The sequence below is a fragment of the Centropristis striata genome, chromosome 22 (genome assembly GCF_030273125.1).
Source record: "Centropristis striata isolate RG_2023a ecotype Rhode Island chromosome 22, C.striata_1.0, whole genome shotgun sequence".
NCBI classification, from domain to species: Eukaryota; Metazoa; Chordata; class Actinopteri; order Perciformes; family Serranidae; genus Centropristis; species Centropristis striata.
The window spans coordinates 9,217,831-9,241,132 of record NC_081538.1 but is presented as its reverse complement, the minus strand read 5'-3'; the positions used below and the strand labels follow the sequence as shown (position 1 = coordinate 9,241,132).

The window sequence follows — 23,302 nt, the reverse complement described above, 5'->3', positions numbered from 1 at the left end:
AATATCCTCCGCAATAAAAAAAAAAACGGGGGGAAAAGTTTTAACACAGAGGTTTTTTACCCTTTTATGATATGAATAGGAAATGGTGATTTACATGGGGCAATTATTCATCCTTGGACATTACATGGGGACACTGAATGGGGATTTTAATAGAATAGTTAAGTAGCTATGTGGAAAGTCCATTCTCGTACCTCCTTGTTCGGTAAAATTAATCCTCGAGTAAAAATAGGTGAGGGAAAATGAGCTAAGTAGGAAGACGGAGGAGAAAATGGAGAATTGGACTTGAGGTGCAAGAGTGCAAGTCATTCTTTTGCAGACATTATTGCTTTTTTTTTAAGTAAAGGGGAGCTGTAGTAAAATTGTCCTTTTCCACACGAGTGAGACGTTGGTCTGATCAGCCCTAATAATCTCTTTTTATCTTGTGTTAATGGCAAGATGACAACGACAACCTTCCATTTAAATTTGAAGCAAAGTTCAATTGCGAAAGATGGCCAGTGGATTTCAATTCAGCTCCACGCTCCATCTCTATGTTCCAATTGTGCTTCAAACTTTGATTCAAATGGTGTGGCCTGCTTCTTTGCATTTGACCCTCTCCTCATCATTCATGCTTTGAGCTGAACTGCTGGGACCCAGCGAGAGGATGTACAGCTCTTGGAGCGTAGACTACAATGGAAGTTCAAGTGCATCCTTGAAATATGACTGAAATGTGCTTGAGTACTCATTTGAATTCAATGAACAACGTTTAGAGTGTCTTTGTGCTTAGAATTTAATACGCTTCCCTGCCAGACAAGGTCTTGCAGTTGTTTCAGTGACATAAAGTGAAGCGAAGCAGCGACATTGTTTCAATAAATACATTTAGACTTTGCAACTTACGGGTCATTCGACTTTGGTATAAGCGTCCCCAGCTCTTTAATTCTGTAGTTGATGTTGTATCTTCGCCTTCTTTCAACTAAGCAACAGAAGAAAAAGAAAGAAGAAGTGATGATTAGGACACTGTCAGCAGCGGTGCTAAAGGCCAACCATAACTCATGTTTTTAGACGATAAACTGCGAGGGAGTTGAAAGGCAGTGGGTGACACTTACTCAGATTATGGTTGTCTTTTTTCTGTCTCTCTTTGGCCATCACTCGTGTGTCATGTTCTGTCAAAAAAAAAAAAATCACAGAGGGGAACGAACTGATTAGCAACGCACACACTAAATTAGAAACCGAAAGACAACGAAGACAAAAAAGCCACAAAAGGTCCAGTCAGGAGACACACAATCAGTTGTTTTGAGGGGAGGTCAGTGGCGGGGTCAGCCAGAATGTGGAGTTTCCGTGCATTAGCCTACACCACAGACACAAGCTTGCCCTCCTTACACACACACTCACTCTCTGAATGAGCCCAGTTTATCCCCTGCAGCATGTCTGACGCTCATTGTGGACGTAAAACTGGGGATCACTTTTAAACTACTGTAATTAAGACAGTTTAGCAAATTCACTAATCTGTCCCGGAGAGAGACAAAAATGCCAGTGCATCCATATTTGTATTCACATTCTTCCAAATTACATAATTGGGGACCTGAGATTGGATTTCCCAATTTGTCTCTGTTGATTCAATCAAGACAATTTGAACTCTGTGTAACAGCCCATTGTCCTCATCGCCCACACTCAAATGAAACAGATGGCAATTTACTTATTTGCCGATGAGAGTGAAGGGTTCTTCGGGCATCCTTTCTATTTCCTAAATCAATTAGGCTTCTTTGCTTGATGCATGACATTAATAAGAAATGTCTTAAAGGGCCCTTTTGTTTGTTTTTTTGCACTGTGATGAAAAGTCTACACGTTTCTACGGCCTATTAACAGAACCAGTGACAAGAAGGACAGTGTTTTTCCAACACTGGGCACAAATTGACTCAGACATTGTCTGTTGTTTGCCTGGCAACACATTATTGGACTGGATTAACAGGAAAAGATACGTTGCCTTTTTTTTTTAGCTTAGAGGGGTACATTCTGTAGCACCCACCCAGAGCCTCAGTTTAGAACAGTGATTCCCAACTTGGGTATCTACCCCAAGAGGTCCTAATAAAGTTACCAGGGGGTACTTGGAACTATTGTATAATTACTAATTGGGGAATATGTCCAAATATTAACATTAAGTCAACTATAACTGTGTGAAAACTAGTTAGCAAGCGTAGCGCAGAAGTAAAGGTGAACATGGAATGCTTGCTAAGTAAATTTAATGGATAAATAGCTGAAATAGTTAAGTCAAAAGTAATGTCTAAATAAGTTAAGTTGTTTGCTTAAAGTACTTAACAGTTAAGATTATTAAGTAATCGAGAATAGTTAAAAATTGCTAACTCAAAGTACCATTAATGGCTAGTCTGATGAAATAGCTAACATAAGCTAAAAGTGGAAGCTAAATGCTTATTAGCAAACAGTCAAAAATAGTTAGCTAAAGTTAATGTCTGTAAACGATATAAAGAGGTCATGTTGGCTAAAACTAAAATGTATTTATTAAATGTTTAAACAGTTAGCTAGAAGTTATTTGAATGTGTAAACAGTTGAAATAGCATATGTAGGGTTGCCAACTCCCTGAAAAATAAATAAGGGACACCTCATTGGCAGGGCCGGCTGACCCGATTGCCTTCACCCTTCCTGGCGTGGTGAAATTTTTAGCCCCTTTTTTGTGAGTGAAATAATTTTTTTAACGATATTTTGCATTTACTGACTATTTTCTGACTGTCACAATAATACGGGACAAAGTGCGTCCCTTTTCACCTCAATACGGGATGGGTGCTTTTGTTTCTAAATATGGGACGATTCCGTTTTTCAAGGGACGGTTGGCAACCCAAAGCATATGCTAAAATTTAAGTTTATTTAGGAACAGCTAGCTAAAAGTAATAGGTTGGGTCTGATTTAGAAGAAAAATACCTTTTTTTTAAAAATTCCCCTGCATGCCTTCTTCTAACTCTCAAAACTTGTGTGATTTTAACTTTCAATTCAATGTGAGCATGTAATTATCCATTAAATGGTTAGTTATTTGATCAGTGCTATGGTATGGGTTCATACCTGTGTATTCCCTTTTAACAGTGAGCTTTGTGGGGTTAGATGTGGGACTCAATCCACCATTAGGAGCGTTCATACCTTGTTCACCCCCATAGACGTCCAGCATGCTGCCACTGAGGGACACCTGAAAGAGAAAGAGAGAGGAGGGGGGAGGAAAGAGAAAGAAACATCAGTCAAACATGTCACACTTTAACAGCCTCAAAATAAACAGTTGTTTTTCTCTGCTGTGGCTTTGTTTATCATTGACAAAAAAATGACAAAGGTAAGGGCAGTGATCAGAGGTTTGCAGAGAAGGTTGGCAGCCCCCTCAGGCCTCTGGCTGTGGACCTCCCAGCAGGGAGTTGTAGTATCCACAGGTCTCCCTCAGCAGGACAGGGAAACTCAGTGTTGTGCTCATGAATTGTTCAGTTTGCCTGCTCATCTTGTATCACAATGAGTAAAAACAAGAACTTCACCTTGCTGTGACCAAGTCATCCCCCAAGCTTTACTCCATCTAAGCCTAACCTCTAACCCAGACTTGCAGCCCTCTGAGGTTTGGTTTGTCCAGACTCAGTGCCTTGATCTGTCAAAACCCCTCTACTTGAAAGTGCTCCCAATACAGAGACGCCCTCTGTGTTGAAAATAGCATCCTATTAGATAAAAAGGCTAGCTAGGTCAACTGCTTGAACAGAGGCAAAACTGTTTTCCTACGGGTCTCTTCTTGTCTGGGAAAAGCGTGCATCAGTTCTGCGATAATAACGTCTTTTCACGGACTGGGGAGATGTCAAGATATGGCGTGCTGACACACATGTGTGTCTAATTCACATTTGTGTATTTATGGGAAAATGCTACAGAAGCCACCATGCATTCCATGATGCGCGCAGCCAATTTTATCCACGACATGTGTGTCAAATCTAACTGCCAGACTGGTGAACGTGATAAGGCTGCATGTCAAGTCAAGAGGAATGGAAAGCAAGAGGAGAAGAAACAAAACAGAAGAAACTGCAGACATTTCAGATATCTGCAGTTGGTTTAGTTTGCATGTGCGTTTTTTCTCTCTCATTATCTCGCTAAGATGGGAGAAGAAGAGGAGGAGGAGGAGGAGGAGGGGACAGAAGTGCTTATCAAAATGAAAGATTGCAACAATTCCCCTACTACTCCTATTGTAATCACTTCAGTCCCTGTCCCGTCTGTGTTCCTGGATGTGTTGACACGGCGAAACGACGTGATGCATCGTACTGTATGACTAATTAGGATGAATTGATCCATTTAAGCATGGTATCATTTCTGAACAAGCCCATGGGGAGTGTATGCATTAGCCCAATCCAATGGCTCAGTAACTCCCTCCAACAAAATCTCTCACTCCTCTGTTGCGCTTCTGTCCTCATTTGAAACCCACTGGCTCTCCCATTCCTCCTTCTTTCCCCCCAAAGCCTTATCTTTCCCTCCCCTCCCCTTCTCATTCCTTCTCTGTCACAGTATCTGTTGTGTTTTGCTGCGTGTCACTTTATCTGCGTGTGTGTGATTCTTTGTCTGCCAATCTGTATTTAAAGAGTTAGGCCAGATTCCCAGTGTCCCCATCCCACAAACTCTCCCTGTATTTGGCTCAGGTGTGGCTGTGTTCTCCAGCCAAATGGAACGCTTGTCCCACATTTTTGCCCAGAGTTTTTGAATTCCTTCTTACTGATAGTGCTTGTCTGTGGTGCCATTTCTTGTCGGTTGTCTTAGCCAGAGTAGACTTCCCTTAGACAGTTGCCATATTGTCATTAAGTATCTACCTCTGTCCACAAACTTCCTCATTTTTTAACCTAATCTGCATTGTTGATCTTCTTGAGTAATGTGAGAAATGTTGGTAAGCCCCAATGAACTTTGACTCATCTCCAGACTTAAGCTGACCCCAAACTAAGACGGGTCCCCTTTTTCCCAAGCAAGTCAAGCCTGCGCCTAAATGTTTAGGTGGTGGAACCACACTTTCAAGTCCCTATTACACTGAAAAAAGAGTGAAGTCATTAGTTAAAGTCTTTACTTGACAAAGGTAAAGGGACAGTTCATCCCAATATACAAAATACAATTTCCCCCGCCTCCTGTACTTCTATTTATCACTGTGCTACTTTGAGAGTTGCCGAATGTTGGAGATATTAGCCATAGAGAGCGCAGACATCCCCAACACTTTTGCAACTCACACAAAAGCACTCTAGATAAATAAATACAACTACAGGTACATGGGGGTGGGGGGGGGCATTATTGTTTTTGGGGTGTACTGTCCCTTTAACTGCAATAATGCAAGCCAGTTAACAGATAAAGGATTGTGCAGAAATCAATACAAAAGACCTTCAAACTGCTGATAGTCTGTCCCATTTTAAACAGTGGTACTATGTAGCTGTTAATGTGATTCATACTTACATTGTTTTGCGTTATGATGTTAGGCTCCATGCAATCCAAGCCCCCATCATTGAAACCGGATTCAAGACTAATAAGGTCATCAATAACTTCATCCATTGGAAACTAAAAGAAAACAGTATTTTCAGTGTACTCATGGACAGGCTGATGATGTTTGTACCAGAATATCAATGCCGTCCAAGTCTGATCTTTTAAAACTCAACATTCAAACCAAATGGACACGAGGAAGGGGAGGGGATTGTCCAGAGATTAATTCAATAACAGACAAGTTCTCCACCGCCTAAGTTCATTAGCAGTGTTGGCGGGAAAAAAAACATAAATCTGTTATCAAACTAGTTTCCTCCTTTTGAAAGGGTTCTCTCATCAGAGACTGCATGTCTGAAGTTATTGATGAACACATCAGAGAGAGAGAGGGAGATCAATAATGGCATCACTTTGTTTAGATGGTAACTTAAAACTACTCTCTGAGATTCAAACCTAATTCAGACAAAAAAAAAATAGGTTACTGATAAATTAAATTATCTTACATGTCCAAACAAAGAGCCAGCCACGATTCATCTCTTTTAATGAAAGAAAATGGCATAAAAATGGACAGAAATATGGAGTGTTGACAGGAAAACATGTCAAGGACGTTGCGAAAACTACAAAATTTATGACCCACACTATGCCCGTATTTGACCTGGTCTGGTCCCAATTTTTTTGTTGCAATTTCACTGTTTTCCAGTCACTGCTAGGCACATTTTGAGCACTCTCAATTTCAGTTCCATATATTCAGCGTCATCATAATTCAGTTCCCATAAAGCCACTCACCTCGCTGTCGTGATTGGCCATAGTGAGGAGGGTAACAGGGCTGTTGGGGTTGCTGCCGTCGCTGACCGAGGGCATGTGTCCATTCCTCATGATGGGCACGGTGGCCAGCGGCTGGCCGGGGGCGTGTGGATGTGGAACGGCGTGGCCCTGCCCGGCCGAAGAGGCCAGCTTGGAGCCCAGCGTCAGGTACTGCTTGACCTGCTGGTTCTGGGTCTGGTGGAGGTGGAACTTTGAGTTCTCGATGTGGCTCTGTACCTGTACATAAACAAGTTCAGTTAGTTGACTCAGTAGGAAAAACATGTTTCTCACTGCACTTAAATGGCGATGACTAAGAAGAGATGCACGAAATGTTTTCAACGTGGCTTCGCGAAAAAGCTGATGAGTCAGTATTTCCCATTTATTAGTCACTTATGTCGGGCAAATTTACAGACTTACAGCACTCCTGTTTTTGGTAAATCACTCACATTGAAGCAAGTCATGTCTGACATGTGGAGCATGTATGAGAATAAAGACTCATTCCTCACGCCCTTTCTCTAGTAAAGTATTATATTCTGTATATTTAATACCAATTTTTGAATGAAAATGGTGGTCAACAGCAAACGCCTTTTCTCCAAAACAAAATAAAAATGTTTTGCTTACTTTCATAATCTTTAAATCAGTAGTACAAACATATACACAGGCTACAACCAGCAGTCAAGATTGTCAAACCAATAATAAAAACCTTACAGATATGTTACATTCAAAAACATGATAGCACTGTCCAACAAAACTTTGCCAAGTATTTTCTAAATTTCGATATTCTTACATTTGAAGCTCTGGTTGCGTCCCGCATCGTGAAGTAACTGCAGTCAGTTAAGTGTGGCATTCTCAGAAAAGCAGAAAATCTTCGGGTCGGTTTGTTTTGGTGTGGCAGCAAGTCAACTTTAAGAATCCAGATCTGCTGCTGCTATCCTGTTGAGCTGCTGACTGAGTATCTGTACTTCCCAGTCCCCTACCAAAGTCTTATAAAGGGCCCTAAGTGAACTAATTAGGCCCAAAGCTGGGGGTAAGCCTTTATGTTGCGTAGCATGATAATCACTTCAAACACCGGACTGTCAGATCCCCCAGTGTTTGATCACTGCAGGATATCTGCCTTTAGCGTCTGTCACTAATTCATGCAGACCGCCCTTCAGTCTGACTGACCAATCAGTGGTCTTCTCCCAACGTCCTCTCCTGCCTGCTCCAGGGGTTGTGGCAGCACAATTGACCCTTGTTCTCCAATGGGACTTTTAAATAACTCTAATGCCATTTTTAACCAAGCCTTTTCATTCATTCATTGGTTTCAATGTAGACAGTTCAGTATTATTAGTTTCCCAAACAATAACGGCAATAAAACTATTTTTAGGTTCTTATTACTGTATTTGAATGGTGTTTTTAACAGGAACATTTCACATAAATCTCTAGTTTACTAACTAGTCTGGAACTCACAAAGAAGCTCACTGTTGTAAGTGGCTTTATTAGTTTATGTCCTGCGGAGTATTTTTGGGTGTACTTTTAAATAATACATGTATTGTTAGCAGTGGCATTATTACGTTAGTCTTTGTTGATTGTCATCTTGTCTTTGTCTTTTACACAGATTTCTTTTTGAACTTCCTCTAAAAAGTATTCCATTCACTGGTCAAAATAGCACGCTCTTTGGGCTTGCCTTGGACGTGATTTAACTATGTGGCTATTCTTTTCCATGACTAATATTATTTAATCAGTTCAAATAAGGAGACATTAGATTAGATGAGCCACAATGCTGGTGCCTTAACCTTTTTTCATTTTGTGGACAATGCAATATGATTAAATATGGATATTAGAGAAGAATTACTTTTTCATTCAATCAACCACATCTGTTCCATTTTTAGCCCACATTACCATATCCTCCCAAAATAGGTGTAATTTTCCAAGTAAATCAAACGATTTCTGTGAAGTTATAGCCTATCCACTGCTTGGTCAGAGAGTACCCGAGCTATATAGTTTCTGCAGTTTTTTTATTCACTTGTCCCATGTTTGGCAGCTAGCAAATCCATGCCCAACACTACATTGCACGATTGGTAGTGTTCTTTTCTGGTTACTGATAAAAGGGTTCAGTTAGTGTTGCGACAGTTTCACATGGTGGTGCTATGGCAATTAGCTGAGACAGCAATGGAAAGCGAAATGGAGAAAAGGTGTCTTGGTTGAAAGTTATGGGATAATCTTAAATTTCATGCGGTAGATTCAGTAACAGCTGTGCAAGTGGGGATAAGTCACAAAGTCAGCTACCTTTGTCAGTAATGTCGACTAAACAGCTATAGGTTTGCTGAAGTTAGCTAACATTAGCCACCTTTAGCTGCCGGTGATTTCGGATCAAATAAGACTGCAGCTACAAAACCACAAAGTGAATTGAATAGTGCAATAGTTTTTTTTATCACTTGAGATTTTTCAAAGGAAGAATGTGTTGTTTCTTCTCTCAGTAGTTACTAATGTGCTGGAATTTATTAAATGAGTAGCCTGCTAGCATGTTAGCTAGCTTGTTGTTTTTTCAGACCTCTAACAGTTTGAATGAAAGTTTTTTATGGACTACATATCAACAGCACAACACTGCTAACCCATAGGGACTTTCAGTAATGCCAACTTTGGAATTGCACTGAAACTCAGCATTAAATTCTTCTGGTCAGCTAGACTTATTCACCACTCATCCACCTAACTAAGAGCAGGCTCAGTACTCACAATACTCAACTTGTCAGTTGTGACTGAGAGCTCTTATCTGACTTCTCCAGGCCAAACAAGATGCCAGTTGTTAGCCAATCAACATTTTTTTCCACTACGGATAGCAGGAGGGATGCCAGTACTGCTACACACCACATCTGCTTTGTGTGACAGCGGTTTGTCCTGGTTTCACTTCAGCTTTCTCACTACTGTAAATGCCGGAGACACGCTTGTTATCCACTTAAGGGAATCTGATTAGATTTGAGAGGTAATGGTGCTTCAGTCACCGAGGCCAACCTCGACAATGGCAGGCCTGTGCATGTGTGAAGAGGACATGCTGAAAATTATCAATGCCCGCCATACACTTGGGACAGGAATGAGATAAGAATCTTATCAATCAAAGATCAAGTTTAGGATTGTAGTATTCTGGTGTTTGACACACTTGAGTTTTTCTCTTTCTCAATATGGCTACTGGCACCTGCTACAACAAATAAAGCAGTGTCTGAGGTTACTGCTAGAGAAGAGGTCACAGGTTCACTTTCCATTTACACACATTTGCACAGTTTTGCACAGTTTTGACATGCAAACCTTCTGCAGCGTAGCCTCTATAGGCAAGGATTCACTCATATCAAAGCAATGATATGCATGCATTTTATTATTTGCAAAACTTCTAGCTGTTTTGCACAGTTTAAATATATTTTAAAAATATAAACTTGACTATGATGAGTCATCAGCTGTATCTCCCTAACATCACTATCTTCATTAGAGTCAAAAGGCTAAAATAAAGATGTCAGAACCAGACAACGCCCTCATTCAACATGCACAGACAGTTTCTTTTTTCCATTTTAAATCCAGCTGCTCCTAACTTGTTTACTTACATAATTTGTGTACTTGCAGGCATCTTAACCACACACGAAGGTAGCAGATTTATCAAATCCATCAAATAATTTACTTTGCTATGCTCTGCCTGGTTGTCACATCACAGCAATGCACTTTGCAAAAGAAAATAATGGTAACACCTTCTATGAATATAATATATTATAAACGTATGTATAATGCATAATAATTTTCTTATAGTGTGTGTTACTGCAGTTATAAGCAATCATTAACATTAATAATCATTATAATAATCATAACCCATTATAAAACATTTTATCATGACCTATAATGTTAAGTTTCAAAGTACTTGGTCACTCACTGATATTTTGTGAGGCCTATCTTTATGCATTATTAACTTACTTTTAATGTGTAATAGCACTGTATAACTATAGTTATTAGCACTCATAAATATTCATAAAGCTTTCTAATAATAAACTTTAGATATTATATAGCATTATATGGTGAAGTATCATAATACTTCATATTTTGCTGATCACTCAAAGACTCTTTTGCAAGCCCTTGTCTGCAGTACATTATAATCTGTTCATATGGAGTATAATTTGAGTCTCTTTAGAGTTTTTTCACATTAGTGAAAAGTAAATGTCCATCATTAAGTTAAGTTGAAGTACTCAACAAATTCAAAGCAACAATTTAGCAAACAGTTTTGTATGTTGATTTTATTTAATGATATTTAATTCATATTTAAGTTTCACCTTACTTAAAGTAAAAAATGACCACTTTTAGTGACAAATATCCAGCTTGTAATGTATGGCTATACCTCATTAGGCTACTTCACTGAAAGCTTGTAATCTCATTAAAATCCACAATACATTATAATGCATTATAAAATGATTATAATAAACAATGTTTCTTGCAAAAAAATGTCCAGCAGTTGTGAAGTATTATGATACTTGACCTTATAAGTCATTCTAAAAGCTTTATGATTCTTGTTATAAAGAAAAAGAAAAAATCTTATTAGTGCTTATATATTTAACCAAACAGTGCTTATATAAAGATTATAATGCATCAGGATATTTATAATACAAAGTGTTAAACCACAAATTATCCACTGAAATAATTTTTAGATTGCAGACACACATTCAGTGCTAATTTGTAGAGTTAGGTTTAGCATATTCTTTCAATCAGTATGAGATGCATTTAATAGTGATTTACCTCTGAGTTAAAAGGTGCATTTCTTTAGTCCCACTGAAAATCCTGCTCTCACACTGCCACTGTGACAGACAAACTCACAGGTGTGCCTTCTAAATGAAAAGCTCTTGCCTAACTCAGTTTCAGTCTTACCCAAGTTCTTCTTTCACTTCAGAAAAATCAGACAAGTTATGAAACACTGGGTGATGGTGACATTAACTAGCAGTACAAATTATGGACAAAACCTTGTAGGAGGCTTGGATTCAATTCTGCAAAATGATATATTTTGCGGCAAATTGAAAGTAGCAGATCTCCGTTATCATTTTTCCCATCTTGAATCTACAGCGATAACATGAAAGTGGAACAAAAGCTTCTCAGACATGCTTACAGTATATTACTAACCAGTAAAAAGCTCTAACCACACACACCCTAGATTGTGAAATGTGAGGGAAACTCAGACGGGAAAAATCTGCATTCCACGCTGGCTATTCGCTTATTCCGGTTGTAAGTGCACGCCTTTTATAAAGCACAGACAATTTCTCTCGCATGCAAACACAAAGCAACTGCACAAATAGTCACACAGATACACTTTTCTATATTTTATCTCGTACCGATTTGCCTGGCCTGCAGCTGAGTTGCACCCTCCCCCCCTACCTGCAGAAGTTGGATCTCTGTCAAGGTGATCACTTTGACCACACAACAGCGACTCATGGCTCCCGGAGTGGCAGCGTCTCCCACCACAGGAGCTGCAAATTCTTACAGAAGAACATGAACTGTCACACTGCTACAGCTGTGTCTCACCGAGACAGGGGGAGCAGAAGAGGAAGAAGAAGAGAGGTGCTGCACCCTCCTTTTCTGAGCTTTTGCAGAAATATCGGAAAGGAAGGCATGACACATCAGCTTATTTGGGAGCCGCACGGGCCGTTTCCTGTGTGTGTGTTGGTGCTTGTGTGTGTGTTTTTGGTCAGGGAAAAAGACCTGACAGAGGCAGAAATACAGATGGCAGTTAGGGGGGTTGAAGCATGTGTGTGTGTAGGGCTGTAATAAGTTGACAGAATGTGAGTTCCTGCTTGTGGATCACCACACTTTCCTTCCTGCAGAACATCCAGACCAGCTCAGCACATTCTCCCAGGTTATCTTCATGACACCCACTTCCCTTGGAAGGCTCTTCAACCATCAAACCACAGTCACAGATTCAACTAGGGAAACGCACAGAAAAGTAATCTGTGTATGTGTGCAAATATACTAAAACACACAGATTTACACTCACACACAGTTGTTATCATGTCCCAGTCACTGTCAGGACACAACAGAGGCCAATTCAGGCCTTCCCAGAACGGCTCTCAGAGAATTCCTAGACACAGCAAAACTGAACAGGGGTCACTGCAAATCTTCCCTGTAGTCCCAACATTGAACTAGTAAACAATCAGCTAAATCAGAAGCCAAGAACTTATTAAAAACAGTCTAACCTGCATTTACCTATGAGTCCCCAGTGTAAACCCTAGAAGGAAATCCAGTAACGTTCTGCAAGTGTCCTTCAAAATAAGAGCCTGTACTCCCTCAAAAAACGACCCTATAAGTAATTTGTACAAGCAGCTTATGTGACCCATATTTTTCTTCATGTAAGGTGGCAAACTCAAGTGGCTATAGTAATTGGCACCTGGCATGTTTTCAGAATGTAGACTTGGGACCAAAGTTTAAGTTCTCGGGAAATCCCTATTAGCATACTTATCTGAACTACAGGTGCATCTCAATACATTAGAATACAATGGAAAAGTCCATTTCCAGTAGTTGAAGTCAAATAGCCCCAACCAAGTATTGAGTCATATAGATGGACAAACTTTTCAGAGCCCAACATTTCCATATTAAACATACTTTATAAGTATGATCTTTTGTAATATTCAATTTTTTTGAGACACTGAATTGTAGGTATTCATTAAATGTAAACCATAATCATTATCATTAGAAGAAATTAAATAAATGAAGACATGAAATGTTTCATTCTGTGTGTAATGGATCTATATAATGAGTTATTCCCACTTTTTGAATTTAATTACTGATATAAATAAACTTTTCTATGATAAAATAATTAATTGAGATGCACCTGTAGAACCATAATCTTTTCCAAAGCCTAACAAAGTAGGTTTGTTGCCTTAACATGGCCAAGTAGTTTTGGTGCCAAAATCTAACCAAACCTTTTCACAAAGTTAACCATGCGTTGAATACGGTGACTGTTTAGATAGAAGGAAATGTTGATCTCCTGAGCACTAATTTGGAAACCCTCCTGTGTGTCGTATTAGAGGACAGGAACAAATTACCTATTTGGTTGTTGTCATGGTGAAGTTGGAGGACTTGTTGAAGAGGGACTAACAGTTTTATTCTGACAGCAGATTCAGTGATTATTGCAAACGTTAACAGACAGGGTAATGTACATTTTGATACACTTTAATAAACACGTCCGAACTTAAATTGAGGAAGCTGAATGTAATGAGGCAAATCAAATCAAAATGTTTCTGTTAAATCAAAACGCCACAGATTATGTTTTTAAAGAATCAGTTTAACACTGTACACACAATAAGCTCATGTCCTCCCTCAGCTGTTAAATTGCAATTTGTCCCACACGTGTCCATGGTGGTTGATTTCATTACATAGAGAATGCCTGTCTTGATACTGTCTGCACAGTAATCTCTGCAAAAAAAGGAGTGTTTATTCCAACCAAACACATTAATAGGCTGTAAGGACTCAGTCAGCTGGATGGTGGAGCATTATTTATGCTGCGGTGTCCAAATCATTTTGCTGCTGTTTGAAAGTCAACATGCTCAGCTGTTCTTCACATCTGCTGTGTCTTCATGAGGGACTGTAGCTGTTGGTGTTTTGTATTCTCACAACCATTACCCACGTGTATATTTGTCTGCTCCTTGTTTATTTGATGTCCGCCGTGTGTGTACGTGTTCTATCAGATCTAGCCAAATTCCTGGCTGGCCATTTTTGGCTCATCTTTGGGCGAGCCACAAGTGCTCACCTTTGTTAGTCCCCCTGCATGGCATGTTTTAAACATCAGGGACTTCCTGTAAGAGTTGGCCTGCTTCTGAGACAACACTTCAAAGTGCAGCTCCCACATCTGAGGACTGTTTTATCCTGCTAGAAAAGGAATGCATAATGGACACGGCACCACTGCACTTTTAATGATTCTCATATGAATTAAATATTATAGCCATTTTAACTGGATTACATGTGAAACTATGTGCCAGTGTGTGTATATGTGTGTGTGTGTGTGTGTGTGTGTGTGTGTGTGTGTGTGTGTGTGTGTGTACTTGTTACCTTGATGAAATATTGAATTTATGAAAATGGTCTGCCTCAACAGTGGTGGAAAATATGATCAAAATTCATATTTAAAGTAAAGATGGAAAATTACCGAGATGCCCGATGGAGTTTGATTGTAAAAAATAAATAAATTAACATTCACGTTTAACATTTCTCACCAAAACACACTGGATATAATCATAAGGCGTAGCATGGATTTTAATTAATGGATTCTATTTTCTTTTCAAAACGAAACATATTTTAGTCGTACATCTTTTTGGAAAAAAAACTAAGTTTTTTAACAGTTTAGTAGCGTACCCTTTCTTTGGTATTTTATTTCATTTCATGGCTACAGATTTAATACAATTTGATAAATATGTTATGTCCATGCACATACCTTAATAACACACTAAAGTGCACTACCAAAGTGTTTCAGTCAGCTGAAAGACGTCAGAAATTTGAGTGAGAGACGGATGCAGCGGCCCTGTCCTCTCTGTCAGTGCAGTCGAGATGTAATTAGTCAAAATGGAATGATATGATTTTTGCAACTAAATCAGTCAGAGCGTAGTATTCTTTATGAGCAGTGAAGAGGAGGCCTTTTCACAGGAGCACCTGAGGGATCATAGAGCCTCTACACACATGCTCACAGAGACACATCCTGTACACAGACACTGATGAAGGCTGACTTATATTCTTGAAAGTTCGGATCAGCTCGTGGTACTGTTACACAAAGTCCAAATTTTTTGCTGAACTTCAACAAATGTAATTATAGTTGATAAGTTACAGCTCAAATCCCGCATCTGTCTATAAAAGCAAGAAGCTTCTGTGTGTGTGTGTGTGTGTGTGTGTGTGTCTAGGGCATATCTTGCTGACCGTATGTGTGTGTGTGTGTGTGTGTGTGTGTGTGTGTGTGAATACATTTTTCAAAATATCATTAGTTCTGTAGGACGTGTTGCGGCATTGCACTGTTTCCGATCGGACGCCTTTTAGGGGAGCTCCCCCCCATTGTGTGAAAGGCCTACACCTGGTCAGTAACACAATTCGCTCTGGATTTCCACGCCTGACTCATCTCATCTGTCAGTTTAGTTAGCCTACCTATCTTTCATAAAGTTCACTACAAGGTTTGATTATCCAATAATATTCTAATAGTTTCCAGCGAATATCAAGAGTATTACATCTCATTGTACATCCCACTTTCACACACAACCTCATTTGGCTATAATTGAAAAATCTACCTCATCTCCCACTATGAATACATCCATCCTATGGGCACTGTACTAGTAGTCAATTAACAATCTACAGTCATGGAAGAAATTAATAGACCATTGTTTTCTTCAGTTTGTTATTCATTTTAATGCCTGGTACAACTAAAGGTAAATTTGTTTGGACAAATATAATAATAACAACACAAATAGCTGATAAGAGTTTAATTTTAGAACCGATATCTAGACATTTTCCATGGTTTTATTGATAATAACCAAAATCATTATCAAGAAAACCATGGAAAATATCTAGATATCAGCTCTTAATCACAATTATTATTACAATCATTTTTCACAAAATAATCATTTTTTCCCATGACTGTAAATTGTCCTGTGTGACGTGTTCTTGTTATAGAGTGGTCACCAGCATCTATGAGCAAGCTGTGGAATGTTTTCATAATTCATAATTTGTTTTCATTTCATGCTAAGTGCTCATAAGCAAAGTCAGATAATGTAAGGGCAATCGCCCAATGTAAAATCTCAAAATTCACGGGGGGGGGTTACTCATGTATTTTATGTTGTACAACAAAGCATGAACATCTCTTATGCTTGTGTTAACCATTTAGGCATCTAACCACCAACCCATTCAAACTTGTCATTGAGTTTGAGGGGATAGACACCATGGCGCTAACTTCCTTCTTCACTTCAAAAAAGCCAACTTGTGTTTTTTGGCCTAAAACAGTGATTTAATTTGGTAAAACTTGGAAATATAAATTACTGACATTTAGGGCAATAATGTAAGTTAGCACAACAAAGGAAGCAGTTGTATGCTCAAAAACAAGTTTGTGAGTTGTTGTTACTTATATCTCTAAGTTGGGGTTCACAACAAGGGACAATAGTTCTGCTAACTCTTATTTCTTTGTTGTGAAATTTGGTCATTAGCGAAAGCTAGTGGCTAACTGATGCTAGCGGCTAACTGATGCTAGCGGCGCTGCTTGTTACAGCTACAAGAGTAGCCATCAGCGCATCAATGCTAACTCAAAATTGTGGTCACAACATTTAGCTGACATTTCATAGCGGTGTTACAATCGTGCCAGAGAAATTCAGAGTTGAGCAAACTCAAAAACAAAATTTAAAATATTTAGTTTAATTGTCCAACTTAAAATTTTATCGAAGTTTGTTGCCTTGAAATTTTGAGCTCACCCAACTTTTCTTTTTTTGCAGTGTTGCTTTAACAACTCATTCCTGTGGCGCTCTGTATGATTCTGTTCAACAATATTTTTGTTGGGGCAAGCCTAAATTTTTGTCACCCTTAAGGTGTAAAGAAATGCAAATGTCTTCAGTTAAAGTTAAAATTTCACAGTGATAAAAGAACACCTGTGAGTAAACAAACAAGGGCAATGGGACCTAATCATCAAGCCACAGAGCAGAGGATTGTGGGTAACCTGCTGTGTGGTGGTCGTGGTCCTGAAAGGGGCACCTCATCCCTAACCCTCACTGTCCAGTGAGCCTGAACAGGATAGACCGGTGCTCTGAATGATGTCAGAAAGCTGTACTGTAGACAACTTTAATCTCTCACTTTGGCAGACAGTGAAAAGAAGCCCCCGGTGGGCTCCAACTATAACTACGAAGATGAAGTCTTATTAAAATTATGCACATGATTGATTGCGAGACAGTCCAAGCTCACCAAAGTAAAAGTCTTTCAAGCCTGGGCAACATCCTAAAGACAAAATGCTCTCTACACACAGAGAGAAATCCATGTTAAACTCTGGAAAGAAGCTCACAGTTTACATCAATGACAGGATCATTTTAAAAATATTTTCTGTTTCTCATCTTTATTATTACATTTGTTTAAATAGTAGAGGGTAATTTATTTTGCTTTGAATGTTTCATGGAACTTTCCTTGTAGATAATGGACATTATAAACACAAAAGACAAGATATAACAGCATTTAAGATAAAAAAAAAAAACAGCTCAAAGGTCAGAGACAGGTTAGGAAATTAGTGAGGAAATGGTCATATTAATATTTTTTAAAGTTACTATGAAACTCAGCAAGCTAAAAAAGAAAAGAACAGAGAGGAAAAGTGCTGACAACAGAGTGAAACATGTAGATCTAGTGTACATGGCCTCTGATTCCTGGTACTCTGGTGTTCTGTGCCAACATTAATGTTTTCACTCTTTGTCAGTAAAATGTCGGCGCTGCATTTTATGCAGTATGTTTCAAGTTATGTCTGTAATTTTATTATAAAAGAATGGGAAGGTTGCTTATACCATTCATGGGCATGAACATTTTATTTAGAAAATTAATTATTTTGTGCATTTACCTTTGCTCACACAGCACAAGTCCATACTCATATCCTGTATTAGTAACTATTAATAGTGAAGTAAATATGATGTGAAGGTGTTCTCTCGACTGTGCAGAGAATAAATGGTTAAGACGGACTCAATGAAATAGATAAAATTGATATTTATTGATTACTCCTTTAACTTAATTGTTGCAAATGAAATAATTCAAGAGCTTTTTAATGAGAACTAAGCAGAAAATTAAATCAACGTTGACCTTACCAGAACAAGAAATATAGGTTTTGTGTTGTGGACAAAGAGCTGTTTGTTTGCTTCGCAGGCTGAATGTTTCCATATCACACTTTGTGTAAGTTGCTCACTGGATAACGATTGGCTTTCAAACTACACCGATGTAACAACGTTATCTTCTACGTCAACGTGTTGAACTCAGATTTAAGGTCAGCACCAACAGCTATAGATACAGCAGAATAAGATGACTTGGAGAAATACTAAACCTCTTCCTTTTATACTTAAATTTTTCACTGTTCAGGACACAATATATAGGTTATTGTATTTGTAGTTGTACTGTGCTGTATTATATGTGTGACTCTTAGGCATAGACTGTATGGACGTAGTCACCTTGACGTCACCCATTGGTTTGTGGACTGCCCGTTGGAAGCCTCGAGTTCAGCGTTACACTCGTCGCCTACTTGCGTCGCCATCTTGTTTCCGATACGCGGAGCAGACCATATTTGGACTGTGGCGGAGCGCGAGGGATCTGACGACACTGACTACACGCCTCTCTACACCGGCAACCTGACTGAGAGAAGCCGCTGCTAATTCATGTTAGCATTAACTGGAGCATTAACTGGGATGTTAGTTTTGGCTAGCAAAAAAAACAAAAACAAAATGTATCTTTCTTACCTCAGAAAACTGAGCAGCGACTCCTTGGAGTGTCTGTTAGTCCAACCAAACGCTGAACAAGACATTTTTACTGAACAAAACGTTCAAATAAACTGTCATTAAGTGAAAATACAGTGTGAAAGGGGCAAAGTTATGAGACCAAATCGGTAAACGTCCTCTTTTCTATCCATATAACGTTATATATAACTTTATTGACACGTTGCCGTGGATACGCATTGCTCTGCTTCTCTCCTGGTGACGGCTCGCCTTGTCAGTGACCTGTAGCCACGCCCCAAATCATACGATTCTTTATCTTCTATTTTCTTCTAAATGGGGCCATTATTAGAACTATTGACATCAAATTGTCTTGAAGATGATTTTTTACTAGCGATTGAGTCAGAAGTTCAGAAGTTTTCAAATTTTGCACTGAAATGAATGGGCAGATTTTTTTTGCAGCCAAACTTCGCACCCCCGCTGGAATTTCCGGTATATTGCAGGCTTAAGGCACTTCCTGGTGGCCTCCATGCTCAGACACGGAGATTGCCGCCTGCTCTTAGGTAAATGGACACTTATATAGCACCGGTCACTACTTTCATCTGTGGAAGTTGTTTAAACATTCCCCTTTTCAGTTTCTGTGCAAATTATGAATGCTCACAGTTACTAATCCTTAATTATAGACTTTTTTACAAGGTATTGCAGGCTAAGTTCACTATGTGGAGTAGGCCCTATTATAATTCTCACAAGACTAGATTTGGACAACGCTGCAAAATGGCCATTTACCATTTATCTACTTTTATTTAATCAAACATTCATCCATTACTTGCTAAGCTATATACTGTATTTTAACACATACCTTCACTACTTTAAGCTATCTATTTGACCCAAATTGTATTACTTTCTTTACTATTTAACCAGTTATCCTTTTAACAATTTCAACTGTTTATCCATTACTTTTATCAAACTATTCCAATTGCTTATCCATTATTTTAAAATGTTAACCCATTACTTTTAGATAACTATCTCAAATGTCTGTCCAGTACTTTTAGCTAACTACTTCAACCATTTATACCCCTGTTTGAGGCAACATTGGTCAGCTGATGAGTCAAGTATAAGTCAGCATAGTGAAGGTCAGACATTTTCAGAGCAGTAAAAAACTTATTTTTGAGGGTTTAAGTCATCTAGTCCAGCCATATTAATTGCTTTTAGCTTTTTATTTAGCTGCTTGCCTGCTAACTACTTATGCAATCTCAACCAGCATTATATGTTCACGTGTTACAACTGTATCAATATGTGGAAATACTTTATCATCAAATTAGGGGTGGGCGATATGGCCCTAAAAGATTATCGCAATATTACAGGGTATTTTTGTGATAACAATATTCTTGACGATATTACAAAATACTGAAAAATATATAGAAAATATTATTTTTAGTCTGTATAAATAAATAAAAAACGTACAACAAAATAAAAATCAATCATAAATCTAAAATGTGGTGTAAAGTGCAAATCTCAACAGCTGCCAAATACAAAACAATACTCTTGACTTGAGTATTAGCAAGTAATAGAAAATAACCATCTAGGGGGTTCAGGGGGTTTAGGGGGTATGGCGGGCCGCCTCAGTCTAGGTATAGTAGGAATGTTGCCAATATCATGATATACATTTTTTATAACTTTTTTTTTTTATAATTAAAAAATTATACCGGTATAATCATGAACGATACGATATGGCACACACCTACATCAAATCATAGTTTGAATCTTTACGAATAAATTGAGCTACTCCACAATCACTGGAGAATATTAGGAATCTCTTTACTGTGGTTTAAAATGAATAGTCCTTAGAACTTGCTTATCTTTGTGCAAATCTTAAGATTAAGAAAAATATAATGCATCAACCTCTATATTTGAAGCTCAGTATGGAATGAGCAGTGCTACTCATCTCCCTAACCAACAGAAAGAGCATTTGTGGGCTAAATTTACAAGGCTCTGTTCAAAAGCTTCACTCTGAGATGTATTGATTACCCCTCCCCCTTTAACTTGATTGTGGGAAATTAAATAATGCAATAGCTGTTTAATGAGAACTAAGCAGAAAATTAAATCAACTTTGACCTTACCAGAACTAGTCATATATGGTTAGTGCTGTGGACAAAGAGCTGTTTGTTTGGTCTGTTTGGCTATCTTTGTGCCTCTGCCGTTTGAATGAGTAAGCTGCTGTGACGAATGGAGGAGCACTAGTGCTCCTCATCCCAGCAACGCATTAGAGGAAGAACAAGAATAAAGTGAGGAGAGTAGAAGGTAAAGGCCAGGCTCGCATGCAAGTCTGGTCACTTTGTATCCCAACCTGCATCTACATCATGCTGTTATATCACAGTTGTTGTGTCTGAACTTGAATCCCTCTCAGACAATATTATGATCATGTATATTAAACTCCAAATGACTAAAACTCCCTATGAATGCTCCTCCAACCAGCCCAAATCTGTGTGATTAAGAGAACATAGATCTCTTTTTCTCCTCGTTAATATAATCAATATTCAATGTTTCCAAACTTTTCTTTATTTTCCGGTTCCTTTATTGGATCATGCTGCTCCGCTGGCCGTCCTCTCCCATCACCCCAATTGCCAGACTCGGGTAAATTGGGTAATTAGCTGTGCCTGAGTTCAATTTACTTTCTTCATCACTGAGTCGCTGCCAGCTCAAAGTGTGTTACAGAGAATCTGTGACTGCCAGTTCCTCCAGTGCAGACAAGCACATGCCTCCTCAGATGCACATGCCAGTGACTTCATTCTGACAAATACAGTTTACCAAAACGAAACAGCTGCATGTATCAACTCATTTGCAGGCGCTACATGTCACTTGAATGACCTGAACCCAGCATTTGAGAAAGTTTAGACCAGGGGTCGGAACCTTCACTAACAGAAGAGCCATTGTCGGCCAAAATATAACAAAACAGTCAGAATGGAGCCGCCAACCTTATTTTGAGCCTTAGAATAAAGATAAAACAGCCTATTGAGTCTAAATTAACCTACCAACATTAATAATAGGTCATAAAGAGATTTTTTTCTATGATTTTGTCAGAATGCAGTGAGGACCCAAGTGCAAAACAGAGGCTGGAAACTGAAGAAATAGCTCAAGATATTTGGAATTGAAAAGCTAGCAAAGCTAGGAAAACTCAAAACTAGACTTGAAGTTGGGAAAATGTAGAGGTTAAGGCACGCGCTCATAGACTTTCATAAGCTACGATGCACATTTTAGTTGACTAATATATGTGCCATATATAATTTACATATGTTTACAATTAAATAATACAAAATGCTTTGGGCCTACACCAATGACAAATTTAGTTAAAAATGTAAAGAAGTCTCATTTCGTATAATTTTTTTTTGTCACAGCCACACAGAGCTGCTGCAGACGGCCTGAAGAGCCACATGTGGCTCCAGAGCCACAGGTTGCCTACCCCTGGTGTAGACAAACCAACAACATATCACCATCCATTCAAACAAAATTATCTCAAAATGTTTGAATTGCCTCTGGAGCTCAATCTCCCTCAACCAAAAATCCAGAATGTATAAATATGCTTTTTAAAATTATTATTATTATACTGTTATCGGGTTGTCCGTCCTTCATCTGTCCCATTCGCATGAACACAATATCTCAGGAATGCGAATCACTTTAGATTTGGCACAAATGTTCAACTGGACTCATAGATGAACTGATTAGAATTTGGTGGTGGAAGGGCAACGCTTGTCATTGTGACCTCACATCAACAATGCTTGAGGGAGTTTGTTCAAATTTGGTACAACATCCATTTGGACTCAAGGATGAACTGATTACATTTTGGTGGTCAAAGCTCATGGTCACTACAACTATACAACTGTAACACTGTAACGGTACGTCCACTCCATTCTTGTAAACGTTATATATATCAGGAGTGTTTTAATGGAAATTCTTTAAATTTGGCACAACATTTACTAGGACTCAAGGATGACCTCATCAGATTTTGGTGGTCAAAGGTCAATGCTCAAGGTCACTGTGACCTTACATCCAACCATTCTTGGGAACATATTATCTTAACAATGCTTTATGGGAGTTTGTTCAAATTTGGACTCAAGGATGAACTGATTAGATGTTGGTGGTCAAGGCTCATGGTCACTGTGATCTTGTGTCTTCTCCTTTCTGGGGAACTATTTATATAAGAAGTGTTTCAAGGGAATTTGTTCAGATTTTGGTAGTAAAAGGTCTACACTTAAGTTCACCATGACCTCACATCCAATCCATTCTTGGAAACATAACATCTCAGAAACACTTTTAGGGAATTTCTTCAAACTCCCACTGGACTCATAGATTTTGAAGGGTAAAGGTCAAGATCGCTGTGACCTCACAACAAATGTTTTTGTCCATAACAAAATAATTTATGCAAAGATTTGACACAAATTTCCGTAAAGATAAAATGATGGAAGTGATGAAATTGAATATCAAAGAGGCCAAAGGTCAACTCCATTAGGTCATTATAAATTTCCACAAAAAACTGCGGGCCATAATTCAATGCAGTAACTCAGAAAAATCAGCACACATTTGGTTGGAACAAAAGAATTTGTAGCATCTTTGCAGTCCATATATCAAGCATTGTTTCACTGCTT

General features: G+C 38.6%; 1 protein-coding gene across 2 annotated transcripts in view; it reads right to left on the bottom strand.

The window, feature by feature from the left end:
- tfec (transcription factor EC) overlaps positions 1-23,302 on the bottom strand; it is a 44,892-nt gene that overhangs the window by 2,543 nt on the left and 19,047 nt on the right. The window contains exons 2-6 of one of the 2 annotated variants that reach the window (XM_059326045.1): positions 6,235-6,489; positions 5,428-5,529; positions 3,049-3,169; positions 1,083-1,139; positions 874-949 (exon numbers count right to left, since the gene is read on the bottom strand). In XM_059326045.1, coding sequence (XP_059182028.1) covers positions 874-949; positions 1,083-1,139; positions 3,049-3,169; positions 5,428-5,529; positions 6,235-6,489 — 611 coding nt within the window. Of the gene's footprint in view, positions 1-873; positions 950-1,082; positions 1,140-3,048; positions 3,170-5,427; positions 5,530-6,234; positions 6,803-23,302 lie in introns of those variants that run through there. The other variant, XM_059326046.1, reaches the window with a different exon arrangement.